Source organism: Sinocyclocheilus grahami, unplaced genomic scaffold, assembly GCF_001515645.1.
Source record: "Sinocyclocheilus grahami isolate Dianchi unplaced genomic scaffold, SAMN03320097.WGS_v1.1 scaffold964.1, whole genome shotgun sequence".
Lineage (NCBI taxonomy): Eukaryota > Metazoa > Chordata > Actinopteri > Cypriniformes > Cyprinidae > Sinocyclocheilus > Sinocyclocheilus grahami.
In genome coordinates, this window is record NW_015506143.1 from 105,308 (window position 1) to 122,697 (window position 17,390).

Sequence of the window (17,390 nt, forward strand, 5' to 3'; positions counted from 1 at the left end):
CAAAACAACCCAAACGCTGGGTCAAAACAACCCAAACGCTGGGTCAAAACAACCCAAACGCTGGGTCAAAACAACCCAAACGCTGGGTCAAACCAACCCAAACGCTGGGTCAACCCAAACGTTGGGTCAACCCAAATGTTTTTTAGAGTGTAACCGCTGGGTCAATACAACCCAACCGCTGGGTCAAAACAACCCAAACGCTGGATCAAAAAAACCCAACCGCTGGGTCAAAACGACCCAAACGCTGGGTCAAACCGACCCAAACGCTGGGTCAAAACTACCCAACCGCCGGGTCAAAACAACCCAACCGCCGGGTCAAAACAACCCAACCGCCGGGTCAAAACAACCCAACCGCTGGGTCAAAACAACCCAATAGCTGGGTCAAAACTACCCAACCGCCGGGTCAAAACAACCCAACCGCTGGGTCAAAACTACCCAATAGCTGGGTTTGTCCCTTTTTAACCCAGCGCTGGGTTATTTTTAACCCAGCACTTTTTAGAGTGTGGATCAACAAAAGCTGTTGATCCAGGACAAAATCACGGCGACCGTATGTTCATGACGTTGCCACACTGATTTTAACAATGTTATACAAGTTGGATTTGTGGTGAAAATTTCTTGAAAGGTGTCATGAGATTAATTCATGGATTAAACCCTAATGAGGTTTAAATCTAAATATACACAATGGAAAAGCAAAATGTGCGTTCTAATGCTTTTAAAGTCAAGTGTAATGCATATTAAGTCCAGTAACGAGGTCGATAAACTGCAAACCTTCCTCTTTGTGGGGAAGTTTCACTTTAGGCTTTGTATTGCACTGTAAATAGTGAGAGCAATCTGTCATGATTTTGTGTTAATACATGCACAAAGTACTGATGCACTGATGTTTTGTGACTATTAATTCCCTCATGGCGTTTTCCCGGGACTGGTGTAATCAGAATTTAACAAAGTGTGCACGGCATAAGTTATGTTCAGTATTCTGAGTGCAGTGCATCTTTATCTATGTTTGAACAGCAAAGTCTGCATTATATATGAATTATTATTCAGAAGTCAGAAAGAGCTTTATTACCAAGTAGGCTATGTTTACACACTTGAGATATTTGACTTGGCACAGGAGCTTCCAGTGCAGAAGAAAGTACAGACATACATAGGAATTATAACACTATAATATAAGAAAAACAGAAAATTAAATAATGCACTACAGAAGTAGAAATATAGAGGAAAAAACATGTAGTTGTTTCAATTTCTAGTTCACCGAATCCAAATAAAGAACGTATTGTTTAACTAATGATATTTTTAAAATGGACATTTCCATTCCCAGATAACAATCACTTGATTAAAACTACTAGAAATGCATGACTGTCCTATGCCAAAGCATCGGCTGAATGTGGACAGTGGAGTGTATGCACTTATTTGTTGGTTTTTATTTAGGAATTTACTCGTTTGCTCCAGTGTCATTAATAGCTATATTAAAATATATTATGTTGTATAAGATGATCCTTATAGCAGTCTCGTGTGAATTGGTGTAAATGCAACACACTTTCAAACATCAGAGGATTGTGCTCTCCTGATGCGCGCATGCGCAGATCATACTCCTCCCGAGCAAGAGCAGCACTGGTGAGAATAAATTCATTATCTGATCGCCCTCACATTACACACAATTCATGTCAATCATGCCATTAATACGCGATCGATAGAAATAGATTTTACTTTGCATGCATTTCTGGACACTGATGATGACGCGCGTTCCATCCTAATTTTCCTTCGTGAAATTATTAAATAGCTCTTATAATTAGCAATTAAGCTGCGGTTGCCTTGAAATCACAGCATATGTTTTGATATCGATCATCATAACTGAGCGCATCTGTCTTTTCCTTCCAAATGCATCGGAATCGGATGCTCCTCATAAAGCAGTCTTTCAGGCAAGAGCGGAATGAAATAATGAATGGTTCGCCTACTTGACAGTTTACCGCACAGGAACATGGACTTCCGCCATTTTGCATTGGTAAAGATTATTTCGGGGAGAGGATGCGCTTGAACTGATGCTTTTTGACATGGAATTGAAGATTCGCTCACATCACCACCATCAGTTGTGCATTATGCATAATCATCACCATCACCACCACCACTGGTTTATGGGATGAGCATCACCACCATCAGTTGTGCATTATGCATAATCACCACCACCACTGGTTTATGGGATGAGCATCACCACCATCAGTTGTGCATTATGCATAATCATCACCACCACTGGTTTATGGGATGAGCATCACCACCATCACCATGAGTTTATGGATTATGCATCACCATCGATTAAAATGGTCATCGCTATCAGTTGATAGGTTGAGCATTAACATCATTGTGCATTATCCTGATTCTCTTTCATTTTTCTTTGTGACAGAAAATATCCTCCTAAATGGCTAATTGTCTTCCTCTTAAAATATCTGATAAACCACAGCATTTTAGCAATGCTGTTCCCTTTATTTCAAACATCAACATTCTACTTCTGAAGGACATTCTCTGCCAGTGTTCCATATGAAAAGTGAACTGACTTCTGTACTGTACTACGATGTCCTCAATCCTCTGTTGTTAGTGGTACTGAGCGGAGTCTTGCTATGAGTGCCAAAGCAGACCTGGATGTCCCGCCACATGATGGAGATGTCCCGACTGAAAGCAGCGTCTCTCACGCTCCCAATGACAGTTCTGCACAGCGGCTCAAACCCCAGGAGACCACCACAATCATTTTTCCAGGTGCTTACAGTTGAATAGAAGTCAGTGTAGAATTTAAATGTATTATATTGGATTTCCCATATTTGTTTTTCTATTTTTAAAACTGAAAAGGTAAATAAATGTGGCTTGCTGTCCAAGGTGCAGTGATGGAGCTTGGGACTCGATCATCTGTTTATATTTTCTTGCAGTTTGACTGACAGGATACTCCTCCTGAACAATTGTTTACTCCATTTCTCCATACTTAGAGGTGTTAAATATTGTGGAAAAAAAGTTTTTATTTTCCCAAAGCTTCTGCTCATCCGTTGCCAAAAGTGGAGCTGCCTCCAAATGCAATCAAGGCGATTAAAGGCAGTGAACTGGAGGCCGCGTCACTTCCTGCGCAGGTTGGAGGGACGATTGTCCATGTTCTGGGCTGGAAGGAGGGCATGGCCATCCTCCCTGGAAGCAATCTGAAGGTGAGCAAAATGTCTGTTTGTGTTGACCTTAATGGCAACAAGTGCTCGAGTTCTTCAAGTTCAAAAAGCAGCCCTAAAGCACAAGACAGCCGCCTCTGTGCCTACATGTAGATGTGATGTAGATCAGTACCTGGGAACGAAGAGCTCTTGTTTGATCAATTACAACATTTTCGCATGTGAGTGACAAAGTCAGTGATATTTATCTGAAATAAATGTTTAACATGACATGTTAACATATTCATTATGATGGCTGAAGATAATTGTGAAACCAGATTCAGGGAGTGGAAAACAGATTGAATGCGTGTCAGTTTAGTCAATAAAATATAAAAGCTGTCTAAATGCATTCATTCCTTTCGCAGATGCTTTTATGCAAATCAAGCTATGAATTCTGCAACATAAGAATTTCGCGCTAAGGGATCAGGAAGGTTTTTTTCCTAACATAATTCAAAGGATAAATCCAATGCCCAAAATTGCACCTGAAATAACCTGCCATATGATACGAAAATACAATGCTAATACAATTTTTTTTTAATCTAATTAAAAAAGCCTGTTAAATGCCATTTGATCTCCGCATATGGTGAAGCATAAACTCGAACAAAAAGAAATATTGTGGTTAATAACTGATTTTCATAATCCACAACAATGCAAAAATAAATAATACTCGAATAATGAGTCAGAGGAACATCTCGCATGTTAAATCAAATGCTCAAGCAATTTTAGATGCCTGATGTTGTACAGTGTAAATTTGCATGACTGTGATTTTTGTGATGTGGTTTGAGAAGTTAAAATGGTTGCCGAATGCTACCCCCAACTTCCTGGCTGAAATGGATGGCATTATAAAAAGATTAAGTTGAAGGTGATGCTTTTCTTCCATGCCGATGTGTCTACGAGGCAGGCAAAAGTGTACTGTTGCCATAGTTAGGAAATCTAAGTGCATGAATAATAAGTGATTTTGTGTATATTGAGAAGAGGAGAGGGCCAAACACCAAGCCCTGAGGCACCCCAGTGGTTAACCGGTGTGATTGAGACACCGCTCCACTCCAAGATACCTTGAAGGATCTGCCTGTTCTGATATCAGCCCAGAGGAGTGCAGTTCACACGATGACCAGTGCAGAGAGGGAAGGTCTGGTGATTTAAAATGTCAAATAAACTGCAGACAACTTGCTCTCTCACCAGTCAAAAGACAATTTCTGTTGAAGAAGTGGATGAAATCTTATCACCGGAGTGGGAAAAGAAAGCATTTTACATTACAACAAATAATTATATAGTGTGGTGAATGCTTCCTGAAGGCACTATATATTGCTTTTTATTATTGCATAACAATAATGCGACTCTGCTTTCTGCAGTTATGCGTTAGTGACACTGGTTCACTGGAAGTGATCAGTGAAGGGAAAATAGGCTCTGCTAACCTGACCACTGAAGGAGCGCAGACAAAATCAGCTGATATGGAGCTCAAACAAGCTGAAAAAACAGGTAATTGTTCATTAGATGCCTCTGGATTATTACATCAATCTTACAAGCATGGCTTAATGATGTTTTGAAGTCTGGCTATCTGTCAGGACTCAAAATTAACACTAAAGCAGGAGTAAAAAATTGGCTTTAAAGAGTTACTTTACTGTTAGCCAGTCTCTTTATTATTATGCTAATTATCAGTGCAATTTTGCAAGTATTGAATTTTAACACATAAATTCTATGCTGATACATTAAATGTCCTGAAAAACTAGTTCGAAGAAAAATGGCTTTATGCAAATAGTGTCACATGACTGAATTATATATGTGTCTGTACGTTACTCCTATTTAAGTGCTGGTTCACTGTAATGTTCAGGAATGCGTTATATCTATTTGGACTTCATACATAGTGAAATGGCCTAACAAAATCTAAATTCTGAACATTTTTCACCATATCAGTATTTCTATTCTCCCATATGTTTCACTTTGCATATTACAGTTGAATGCACATTGCAGGCAGACTTTCATGGCCACGTCAAACCGCAGCTGGTTTAACTGCATGTTAAAGGTTGTCGCTGTATGCAATAATTAAACATTTTTACATAGTAATATTTTTTAAATGGACCCTTAAATTTTGCATACAGAATAAGATTGAGCTGCCCTGTTGTATCCAGACCCATGGGCTTCTTCGGATAAAGGCAGCTGCAGTCTTCGTAGATGAGCAACGTCATGTTGTGATATTTCCTAATATTTCTTAATTTAATAATATTAAATGATGTGTGAAATTAGTAGCCTAAGCAGTAAGATAACCAGTTGTGCTCTCCATTTTACAAAGATTAGAGTAAATCTAGGAAGATGAATGATACAGAATTTGTAATATACACATTTTTTTAATTTTATTTTTTTATTATTATTGCACCCAACATTTTATCAGTAACATGTCAATTGGGTGGAAACAGCAAATTCATTCCAGTTTAACTCAAGCTGGAAGAACAGTAGTCCAATGAAAAGTTCAGCAACCATTGAGAACATGCATCAAATCTGAAAGCTATTAGCATTTGTCTTTCCAATAGCACCATCACAAACGGGAATCTTTGCTTGCAGACGTCTCAGCGGGTGGGAATGTCCGGTCTGCTGCCTTTGTGGGGGCCGACAGACTTCAGAGAGCACGTATGGAGGCTCAGGACAGTCCAGCTCATAGCAAGTGCACTGAGACATCGGCCAAACAGACTTACCTGACGGAGCTACGCAGAGAGACCATGTCTGAAAAGTAAATTAACTACCAGACTTACACATCTATTTAACTCATGCACTATATAAATATGTATGAGACAGATTTCTGGTAAAAGTCATGTGCATATTACAGTCAGATTAAGGATATTGAGGTTATTCTATCAGTATGGTGTTCTGTATGGATGCTTTAGTCCTGCAGGGATTGCTGAAGCACAGGTGATTTATCATGCGCATGAAATGCTGAAGCCCATGAAGAAGAGGAAGAGAAGGGAATACAACAGCCCATCAGAGGAAGAGTCTGATGCTGAGCCAATGGTGCAGTTCTTTTTCTTCTTTAAATGAATGTCATTGCTGTGCTTGATGTGAATGTTTACATTATCGTGCATTTCATATACGTTTTTTAATGCAATGAAATGAACTTGTGTGATTAATTAAAGGAGGAGAAAGTGGAGTCTTTAAAAATGGACTGCAGACAGAACAAAGCAGGTACGTCATCACACTCCCATGATAAACCGTAATTGTTTTACCAAACCATCACTAATGAACTAAAGTTAGATTTCATACGCTTACACTCTGCACCCTCACAGTTGTGAATCACTGCATTACTTCTTGAAAATGATGTTGCCTTGACTGTCGAAATGCAGGCTTTGTTGTCCTTACCAATGTGATTTCATTAGTATTTGCAGGTATTCTAATGTACAGTGACATTTGTTTACATAATATATGTGTGTGTACTGTACATTTATTATGTATATATAAATACACACACATGCATGTATATATTTAAGAAAAATATGTTATGTTTGCATATTAAATATATTTATATATGATATAAATTATATAAATAAAAATATATACATATAAATATTTTCAAAATATATACTATATGTGTGTGTATTTATATATACATAATAAATATACAGTGCACACACATATGTAAACAAAAACTTTTATTTTGGGTGTGATTAATCGCGATTAATTGTTTGGCATCACTAATATGCAAATGTTATTATAATTAACTGCAACTAAAGCTAAACTCAAAACCACACAAAAAATTTTTTTTTTAAACCATTAAAAAAAAAAACATGATGTTATGTTAATTATTAAAAATCAACATTAACTGAAATAAAATATATATTAAACAAAAACTTAAAATATTTTTTTCAGCTATTTGCCAAAACATTTCAAATTTTTATTTAGTTTAACTTGATTTACAAACATCACAAACATGTAAAACTAATACAAAGTATACAGACATATTAAAAAAATCATAAAAAATGGCAAAAACACAAAAAAAAATTACTAAAACTTTAACAAAAATTAAATGTAAAAGTAAAAATACCACTGTGAGCACTCTGAGCTTACAGCGGAAGTCCATTTCTGTGTTTTTACAAACTATGGGACGAGTCTAAAATGTTTTCTGTGGTAATGGAGCACATTCTGCTTTTGAACATGAATCGTACTGATAATAAATATAATGAAATCTGTGAGTTTTGTGAATTCAACATGCTATGAACCTAAACAGGGCATTTGAAAAGATGGCTCATGTAAGTACTATATGAATGGATCTACATATCTAGATTGATATAGTTTGTATCAGTTTTTGCTAACAATGTTTTCCCCCATGCAAACCGTATTCTTGGCATGTCTCTCTGTAGGCTCAGCAGAGAGTAAGCAGGAGCTGTGGTCCTGGCCGCTGTATCTAGAGCAGCAGAAAGCTGTGGCCGCTCCAGCCAGACTCTTCCAGGAGGTTTGACTTCTGTGTTTCACTGCAGGAAGGGAATAACGCCACTGATGCAGCCCTGATGTGTTGCAGAGCGCAGAACATTAACTTGATTCATTTCAATACGGAGTCAAGATTACACATTTTACAGTTCAATTATGGATTTTTCTTTGTTAACATTTATCCATGTCACCGGTCTAGACCCAGAGGGTTCCCACGATTAAGAACAGCTTCAGACAGGGGATGAAGTTAGAGGGCATCGACCCCCAGCACCCCTCCATGTATTTCGTCCTGACCGTCGCTGAGGTACAGTCTGGCTGTTCTGACTGTAATCTGTCTCTCAGTGCTCATTCTCACCACATGCTCGTCTCCAGGTCTGCGGCTTCAGATTGCGCCTTCATTTTGATGGCTATTCTGACTGCCATGACTTCTGGGTCAACGCCAGCTGCGCTGATATTCACCCCGCTGGATGGTGTGAGAGCACAGGACACAAGCTCTACACCCCAAAAGGTGAATTACAAATCTGTTTAGATGAAACATAAGTAAAATACGGGAGAACCATACAATGTGATAGACATGCATACAATTTTAAGATGAATTATATACACCGAACAGAGCCTCTTCTGCACACCAAGACTGCATTTATTTGATCAAAAATACAGTAAGAACTGTAATATTTTTAAATACATTTACAATTTAAGGTTTTCTATTTTGATATGTAATTGATTGCTGTGATCAAAGCTGTATTTTCAGCATCATTACTCCAGTCTTCAGTGTCACATGATCTTCAGAAATCAGTATAATATGCTGATTTGCTGCTCGAGAAACATTTCTGATTATTATCAATGTTGAAAACAGTTGTGCCGCACAATATTTTTGTGGAAACGGTGATAAATTTAATTTTTCAGGACTCTTTGATAAATAGAAAGTTCAAAAGAACAGCTTTCTTTCTTTCCCCTACACTTTTGAATAGTGGTAGTGTATCACAGTTTCTACAAAAAGATTAAGCAGCAAAAACTGATATATACAATCATATAACTCTCTATCGTTCTCTCTCATATATATATATATATATATATACACACATGTATACATATATATGTATATATACAGTGGGGCAAAAAAGTATTTAGTCACGGTGATAAATTTAATTTTTCAGGACTCTTTGATAAATAGAAAGTTCAAAAGAACAGCTTTCTTTCTTTCCCCTACACTTTTGAATAGTGGTAGTGTATCACAGTTTCTACAAAAAGATTAAGCAGCAAAAACTGATATATACAATCATATAACTCTCTATCGTTCTCTATCATATATACACACACATGTATACATATACATGTATATGTATATGTGTATATACAGTGGGGAAAAAAAGTATTTAGTAAGCCACCAATTGTGCAAGTTCTCCCACTTAAAAAGATGAGAGAGGCCTGTAATTTTCATCATAGGTATACCTCAACTATGAGAGAAGTGGAGGACAGAGGAGTCTCTTAAAGAAGAAGTTACAGGTCTGTGAGGGCCAGAAATCTTGCTTGTTTGTAGGTGACCAAATACTTATTTTACCGAGGACTTTACCAATTAATTCTTTAAAAATCCTACAATGTGATTTTCTGGATTTTTTTTCTCATTTTGTCTCTCATAGTTGAGGTATACCTATGATGAAAATTACAGGCCTCTCTCATCTTTTTAAGTGGGAGAACTTGCACAATTGGTGGCTGACTAAATACTTTTTTGCCCCACTGTATAGACATATGTATATATGTATATTTTTCCAGTATATGTATATTTTATATGTATTTTTCCCCTTTTCCAACACGTGGACTTTTATGGCTTATTGCTTTAACATTGTTCAAAAACATGTACTTTAAAAAAAAAATAGGCTCTATTATATATCACATATAATATTATATATCACATGTGTAATTTAAAAAAGTCTTTACATTTCTAAATGAAATGTTGAGAATAAACTAATTTAATTACGAGAAAAAACTTGTTAAATTTTGAGAAAAAAGTCTAGAATAAACACACTTGTGTCATGTTCGTAATTTAATGACTTTATTCTCAACATATTATCTCGAAATGTAATGAGATTTATCTCGAAACATAACGACTTTATTCTCTAAATTGAATGAGTTTAATCTCAACATTTTATTTCGAAATTTTTCTTGAAATGTAACTAGTTTAATCTCGTATTATAATGACTTTAATCTCGAGGTGGTTTTATTTTTTTATTATTGCTTGGCCCTAATCCTCTTCCATACAGCTGTTATAGATGTGCTAACACACAGTTATATTGTAAATTCATATTTCAGCAATTCAACCCTCTTCCCTTGCAGGATGTAAAGAAGAAGAATTTTCTTGGTCCAGCTACCTAAAGATCACGCGATCACAAGCTGCCCCGAAGGAGCTGTTCTCTCTCTCAGTTAAAGTGAGTCAGACACTAAAGCTGTGTGCCGTGCCTCACTGAAGGACTGTGAACACAGAGCTGGTTTTCTGACTGTGCAGCCGGAGACAGACTGTGGGTTTGAGGTGGGGATGAAACTGGAGGCTGTGGACCGCATGAACCCGTCTCTCATCTGTGTTGCCACAGTAACAGACAAAGTGGGCAACTGCTTCCTGGTTCACTTTGATAACTGGGACGACACGTATGACTACTGGTGAGTTACAGCTGCTTGTCACGTTTGTTTAAATGATGCCGCATACAGTGTTGGGGAAAGTTACTTTTAAAAGTCATGCGTTACAATATTGCGAAAGTAACTAATTATGTAGTTACTTTTTATGGAAAGTAATGCATTACGTTACTTTTTAAATCTGGGCAGGGCTTGATTGTTTGTTTTTAATATAAAAAGTTCTATTTTTGGCAAACGTAAAAGCCCCTTAACACTAAAAACGAAAAGTAAATTCACGTCTGTATTGTAGAATGCAGAAGAAGAAAGTTCAACACTCTTCAGCAATATAAAAAAGCACAAATGTTAGTTTATAGTGAGTGATTTTTGCTTAGAATGGTTGAATTGGATCATCGAATGTCACCAGCAAAGACACTGTTTGTTCACATTTATTCTAGAACTACAGTAACATCTTACTCCTGATTTCTCTATAACATGGGGACAGGAGAGCTTTCAATCTATACATGGGAAAAACAAAGTAACTGGCGTTACTTCTTTGAAAAAGTAACTCCGATATTTTCTTGTAAATTAAAAAGTAATGCATTACTTTACTAGTTACTTAAAAAAAGTAATCTGCGTGACTCGCGTTACTTGTAATGCATTACCCCCAACACTGACCATATATACAGCTGGTAAAATAAGTATTGAACACGTCACCATTTTTCTCAGTAAATATATTTCTGAAGGTGCTGTTGACATGAAATTTTCAGCAGATGTCGGTAACAACCCAAATAATCCATACATGCAAATAAAACAATACAAATAAGTTCAGAAATTACGTTCTGTGTAATATGGTGCGGTGTGAAATGAATGGGTTTCTTATTGAAGGTGAAGTGGTGATGTGTTCCCCGCAGGTGTGATGCTCACAGCCCGTACATTCATCCCATCGGCTGGTGTGAGGAGAGAGGCCTCCCGCTGACGCCCCCTCAGGGTAACTCACGCCGCTTTAGCCTCTGCACTCAACTCTACGTGTTTCAGCAGGGATCCATTGTGAAAAACAAACAGATATACCATTGCTTTGTTCCAAAATATGTGACCAAATTGTTATTTTGGTATTTAAGTGTTGTTATTAACATGGATTTTACTTGAGTTGCTTCTATAGATGTTCATTACTTTTCAAATGTTTGGGGTCATTTTTTTAAAAGAAATTTAGGCTTTTTTTATCAGGGATGTATTAAATTGATCAAAAGTTACAGTAAATAATGTGTCAGTATAATGTCGTGACAGTATAATGCCACAAAAGATTCTTTTGAGCTTTCTATTAATCAAAGAATTATGGGGGAAAAAATGTATTATGGTTTCCACAAAAATATCAAGTAGCACAAATGTTTTCGAAATTGATAAAAGTAAGAAATACTGTGGTAAAATCACTGTACTCTGGCCTCAGCGCTATGACAAAGACAGCAATATTCAATATATGATAACATTTATTATTAATATTATTCACAGAAAACCTTTTAAGCCAAGTAATGTAGTTCATTTGTGATTCTGTAGAAAAGCAGACTTGTGTCATTCATATAATATATTTTATACAGTACCGGTTAAACGTTTGGAATAATTATATATATGAAGAAACACACACACACACACATATATACACTGCACAAAAAATTAGAGGAAAGTAAAAAATAAAAAAATTCAGTAAGGACATATTAAATCGATCGAATGTAACAGTAAAGACATTTATAATGTTACGAAATATTTAAAATAAATGCTGTTCTTTGGAACTTTCCCTTAGCCTGTGAATCCTGAAAAATAAAATTTACCACCGTTTACACAAAAAATATTGTGCAGCACAACTGTTTTCAACATTGATAATAATCAGAAATGTTTCTTGAGCAGCAAATCAGCATATTAGAATGATTTCTGAAGATCATGTGATGCTGAAGACTGGAGTAATGATGCTGAAAATAGAAAACAGAAGTGAGTAGTTATACAAGCTGTACACTCACTACTTTACATTGTAGCAAAGTGTCATTTCTTCAGTGTTGTCACATGAAAAGATATAATAAAATATTTACAAAAATGTGAAGGGTGTACTCAGTTCTGTGAGATACTGTATATGTATATATATATATATATATATTTAAATAGAAAATACTTATTTTACATTTTTGACAAATGCAGCATTGGTGATGAAGCATCATGTCTTCTTTCAGAAACATAAAAACATCCCACTGACCCCAGACGTTTGAAGGCTAGTGTAGCTGTATGTATGAATACTCTGTCTGTCTTGGGTGGCCTGCTTTAATATAAGACTGGCTGGATGTGGTCTTGTCCTGACAGACTATCAGGACCCTGACAGGTTCTCATGGGAGAGGTATCTGGAGGAGACGGGCTCGACGGCGGTCGCTCCTGAAGCCTTCAGAGTGGTGTGTCAGATCTCGCTGTCCTGATCAAATACACTCAGAACTCTATTGAAACCACTTCCTTGGTCAAAATAAGGAAAGCAACTCTTCTTGTGTTTGCGCAGCGCCCCTCCCACAGCTTCCAGGTGCAGATGAAGCTGGAGGCAGTGGATAAGAGGTGTCCCGGGCTGATCCGCGTGGCTACGGTGCAGGAGATTGACACCTACAGAATCAAGGTGAGAAAAACCTGCTGCTGCTTCTGTAGACTAACCCCAGCTTACAGCTATGCCAGTTTGATTAAATGTGACCCTGGAGCACAAAACCAGCCATAAGGGTCAGTTGTTTGAAATTGAGATTTATACATCATCTGAAAGCTGATTGAATAAGCTTTCCATTGATGTATGGTTTGTTAGGATAGGACTGATTTGGCTGAGATGAAAAGTCTGGGGTAGGTATGATTTTTGAATGTTTTTGAAAGACGAGTCTTCTGCTCACCAAAGCTGCATTTATTTGATCAACCATACAGTGAAATAATAATATTGTAAAATATTATTACAATTTTCTATTTGAATATGTTTTAAACTGTAATATATTACTGTGATCAAAGCTGTATTTTCAGCATCATTACGCCAGTCTTCAGTGTCACATGATCTTCAGAAATCAGTATAATATGCTGATTTGCTGCTCGAGAAACATTTCTGATTATTAGCAATGTTGAAAACAGTTGTGCTGCACAATATTTTGTTGAAAACATTATAAAACTAAATTTTAAATGTTTTTGTAACATTATAAATGTCATTATTGTCACTGTGTTCTTGCTGAATAAAATAATGAATTTCTTCACCCCCACCCCCCAAAAAAAATCTTGCTGACCCCAAACTATTGAATTACTATTTTATATAATATTAAATATAATTTAGCATAGCAAACAGAAGTACAAAATATTAAGCATCCTCTTTTTTGAGAAGCAAAATTGTGTACAATAATAGGAATTGTTTTCAGATAATATATATTAAACATTTCTCTTAACAAACTGCCTAAAAGTTTTTCCACTAAATTTTGTTTCTACATTTATTATTTGTACATTATTCTTTAAAAGTATGTAATTTTGTAATTGGAACTAATTACAAGTAAATTTGTCATTTGTCAAAGGCTTGTCTATGAATATTTTACAGGAAAACGAGACAAATTTTTTTTATTACTATATATAAACATTTCTGTCATGACAACTCTCGGAGGGATTGGCATGGCCATCTACATGACAATCTTAATGTATTTGGTCTTGGCGCAATAGGTCTTCTGCTGCTGCTGCTGCCAATGCATCCATAAAATGCTGCTGTGAGCATGTAGGAATACGGCTGCTGCACATATAACATGAATAACCCCCATAACATACATGATCACCCCATAGCAGATCTATACAGGTGGAGCTGGGGGAGGTGGAGGGGTTCTGAAGCGCTGTGAATGATATAGCGAGCACTGTTCAGCAGCGAACTCATTGGCTGATGATTCAAAAAGAACAAATCAGCTGCGCCATGTGATAATGATGACATTAGGTCAGATTGAGTTTGACCTATCGGACCGTGCCATCTAGAGTTTCATGCCAGAACTCTGTCTCTCTCTCTCTCTCTCTCTTTCTCTCTCTCTCTCTCTCTCTCTCTCTCTCTCTCTCTCTCTCTCTATGTAGTAGAGTGAGGTTTATTTGTGAGGGTTAATCAGCCTCATTTCTGTTGTCCTTAGATTCATTTTGATGGCTGGAGTCACTTGTATGATGAGTGGATGGATTCGGATCATCCGGACATCCACCCTGCGGGCTGGTGTGAGAGCACAGGACACCCCCTCAAACCTCCACCCTGCCAGCCCACCGCCCAGAAACCCGGTGAGAAACCTCCAGCCCTCATTCCTCTGACCCTCACCTGCTCATGCACCAAATACTGTGTCAGCTCAGAGTCACCTGTGTGGTTTAGGTCCCCGGGAGAGCCTGACAGCCCGGCAGCCCAGCTTCTCCGCCATGCCTTGTAAAAGTCTGCCTCAGTCACGCAGCACCTCCAAATACAGCTTCCACCACAGGTCAGTCTTTAGCGTGCCCTTAGCGCTTTTAATAACATTTGTGGTTTAGAGCAGCTTGACAGAAAGTGCAACACCACTGCTTTAATGTGACAAAAGAACAATGCAGAATACAGAACAGACGTGCTTTCTGTCACTCAGAAAGTGCCCTACTCCGGGATGTGACGGGTCAGGTCATGTGACCGGCCGCTTCACGGCACATCACTGTTTATCTGGCTGCCCATTGGCTGAGAGGAACCAGGGCCGGATTAAAGCGGATCTCTCTGATACAGAAGGATCCAGACGTAGCCTGCTGGTCTTCGGCCAGAGAGCAAAGAAATCACGCTTCCATGGCAGGTACAACAATATTTACGATTGTTGTGTTAATCAAGTGTGATTGTGTATATTAAAGATATTGCTGTTATGTAAACATTTATTAAAAGTCACCTGTGTTTGCTGTCACCAGGATTGGTCGCCCTCCAAAATATCGCAAAATTCAGCAAAGAAATTGTCAGAGTGAGTTTAACTTTACTGCATTTTCTATATTTGAATCTGAGTATCAGTGACTGTGTTTGAATGAGCAAGAGTTATTCCAATTAAATGTGACTAAATTATATGTAATTATATCAAACTCTAGCACTCTCTATTCTAATTCTGTTTTATCTATTTGTTTTCTTTTTTATTTATAAAAAACTTTTGACCCTCTAACACTAGCATTCTCAATTCTTTTTCTGTTCTATCTACTTTTTCTTTTAATTTGTTATATAAAAAACCCTTGTGTGCGGCTTTAGACTAACCGAGACCTGTCACAGCACTTGTATATCATTGCTCTTTTGTTGGTTTTGATTGCTCTATTGTCCTCATTTGTAAGTCGCTTTGGATAAAAGCATCTGTTAAATGACTAAAGGTAAATGTCAGTCAAATGTGTCACGTAAACATGTTAATCAGATCACCATAACCCTGTAAGGTAATATTCTGTTTACTAATAATCTGACTGATGTATTCATTGAGATATGCAAAGACTTACTATTATACACCCTATTATACACCTGGTGCAATGCGGCGCCAGGCATGACACAAGTGTTTTTTGCTAGTTTCAGCCCAACACAGTTGTCATTTTCACGTCCTGTGCCACGTTGTTTAAATAGCAAATGCGTTTGTGCGTCCATGGGCGTGCTGGTCTGAAAACGAGGTGTGTTCAGGCGCATTGCTGGCGCGTTGCTATTTTGAGGCAACTGAAATAGACTGCGCCATTGACCAACTAAAACCTAGTCTTGCAAAAGTGGATTCGGAGACGCCCTAAGTGCACCTGCGCTGTGTCCTTTAGACCTTGTGCTTAGATCGTTAAAATAGGGCCCATAGACAAGTGAAGTCTATATCATGTGATTTTGCAATTCATTGAAAACTGCATGGTTTTATTAAAGACACTAATAGTCCATAGTTGATGAAATTACTGTGTGGAATTATGAAAATTACAGCATGGTAAATGACGAGGGCAAGCATCTCATTAAGCACAAAAAAGAAGCATGTAAAAAAAAAAATTGATTAAAAATGATGTGAATCTTTCAGCAGAATATGGAGCTTAATCAGAAGCTCATGTGCATGTAAATGTGATGACCATGCGTGTGTGCGTGTATGTGTATGTCTGTGTGAGTGTGTGTGTGTGTGTGTGTGTGTCTGTTTGAGTGAGTGAGTGTGTGTGTGTGTGTGTGTGTGTGTGTGTTTCAGACATGGCATCGGAGGGAATGTACTCGTCTCTCTTCATGACAGCGTTTACAGTGAACTCGGACCGGACTCTGTCTCTCTGCTGGGAGCAGCACTGTAAGTTACTGCCTGGCGTCGCAGGAATTCATGCAGGTCAGGTATCCACATGGACTATAGAGGAGGTAATCGCTTCATTCAATCGTTTGCAATTTTCTTGGGAAAAATAAATACATTTATAAATTTTAGTGTAAAAGATCACATGCAGTTATATAGCACGGCATGCACAGGCCATTATTTGCACATGTACTATATTATTATATATTACTTAATCACTTATGCTTCCAACACTTTTATTTTAAATAAAAAAGTAATATATTTAAAATGCATCTATTTCATACTAAGTATAGTTCAAATCTATATTTACTGACATATCACTTGAGACTGATATAAACATTATAATTTAACTGTATTTGGAGTACTTGTGCACAATGCACATTTCTTAATAGTAAGCCTAAAATGTGTTTTAATGTCAATATTGATGAGGATCGTATGATCTTTGAATAATATCGGTCTTTAAAGGGGTCATATGATGCTGCTAAAAAGAACATTATTTGGTGTAATGAAATGTGTTTATGCAGTTTAAGGTTCAAAAAACACATTATTTTCCACATACTGTACATTATTGTTTCTCCTCTATGCCCCGCCTTTCTGAAACGCGTCGATTTTTACAAAGTTCATTGATCTGAAAAACAAGATGTGCTGTGATTGGCCAGCTATCTAGTGCGTTGTGATTGGCCGAATACTTCAAGCGTGTGACAGAAATGATACGCCCCTTACCATATTGTGATGATGCCCTGTCAGGCCGGAGCGATGATTCAAAAACATTGATACCCATTATAAACGAGGCATTCGTTGCATCCAGTGGGGACATAATTATGGATTATAATGACTTATACTGTCTTTTTACGCGTTGCATTTCATCGCGCCGCGTAAACATAAAACCATGTCTGCATTTGTGATCGGAGAAATGACAAACAACAAG

At 37.4% G+C, this 17,390-nt stretch overlaps 1 protein-coding gene across 5 annotated transcripts in view; it reads left to right on the forward strand.

The window, feature by feature from the left end:
- The first annotated feature begins 1,552 nt into the window (after positions 1-1,552).
- The window catches only part of LOC107564793 (lethal(3)malignant brain tumor-like protein 1), a 26,910-nt gene continuing 11,072 nt past the window's right edge, over positions 1,553-17,390 (forward strand). Inside the window, exons 1-20 of one of the 5 annotated variants that reach the window (XM_016249946.1) lie at positions 1,553-1,611; positions 1,906-2,745; positions 3,013-3,179; positions 4,526-4,652; positions 5,733-5,898; positions 6,053-6,176; positions 6,299-6,347; positions 7,520-7,611; positions 7,786-7,890; positions 7,959-8,094; positions 9,921-10,012; positions 10,090-10,241; positions 11,105-11,181; positions 12,537-12,622; positions 12,724-12,834; positions 14,339-14,477; positions 14,566-14,668; positions 14,807-15,001; positions 15,111-15,160; positions 16,373-16,530. In XM_016249946.1, coding sequence (XP_016105432.1) covers positions 2,610-2,745; positions 3,013-3,179; positions 4,526-4,652; positions 5,733-5,898; positions 6,053-6,176; positions 6,299-6,347; positions 7,520-7,611; positions 7,786-7,890; positions 7,959-8,094; positions 9,921-10,012; positions 10,090-10,241; positions 11,105-11,181; positions 12,537-12,622; positions 12,724-12,834; positions 14,339-14,477; positions 14,566-14,668; positions 14,807-15,001; positions 15,111-15,160; positions 16,373-16,530 — 2,265 coding nt within the window. In that variant the 5' untranslated portion in view covers positions 1,553-1,611; positions 1,906-2,609. Of the gene's footprint in view, positions 1,612-1,634; positions 2,746-3,012; positions 3,180-4,525; positions 4,653-5,732; positions 5,899-6,052; positions 6,177-6,298; positions 6,348-7,519; positions 7,612-7,785; positions 7,891-7,958; positions 8,095-9,920; positions 10,013-10,089; positions 10,242-11,104; positions 11,182-12,536; positions 12,623-12,723; positions 12,835-14,338; positions 14,478-14,565; positions 14,669-14,806; positions 15,002-15,110; positions 15,161-16,372; positions 16,531-17,390 lie in introns of those variants that run through there. The other 4 variants (XM_016249944.1, XM_016249945.1, XM_016249947.1 and 1 more) reach the window with 4 other exon arrangements.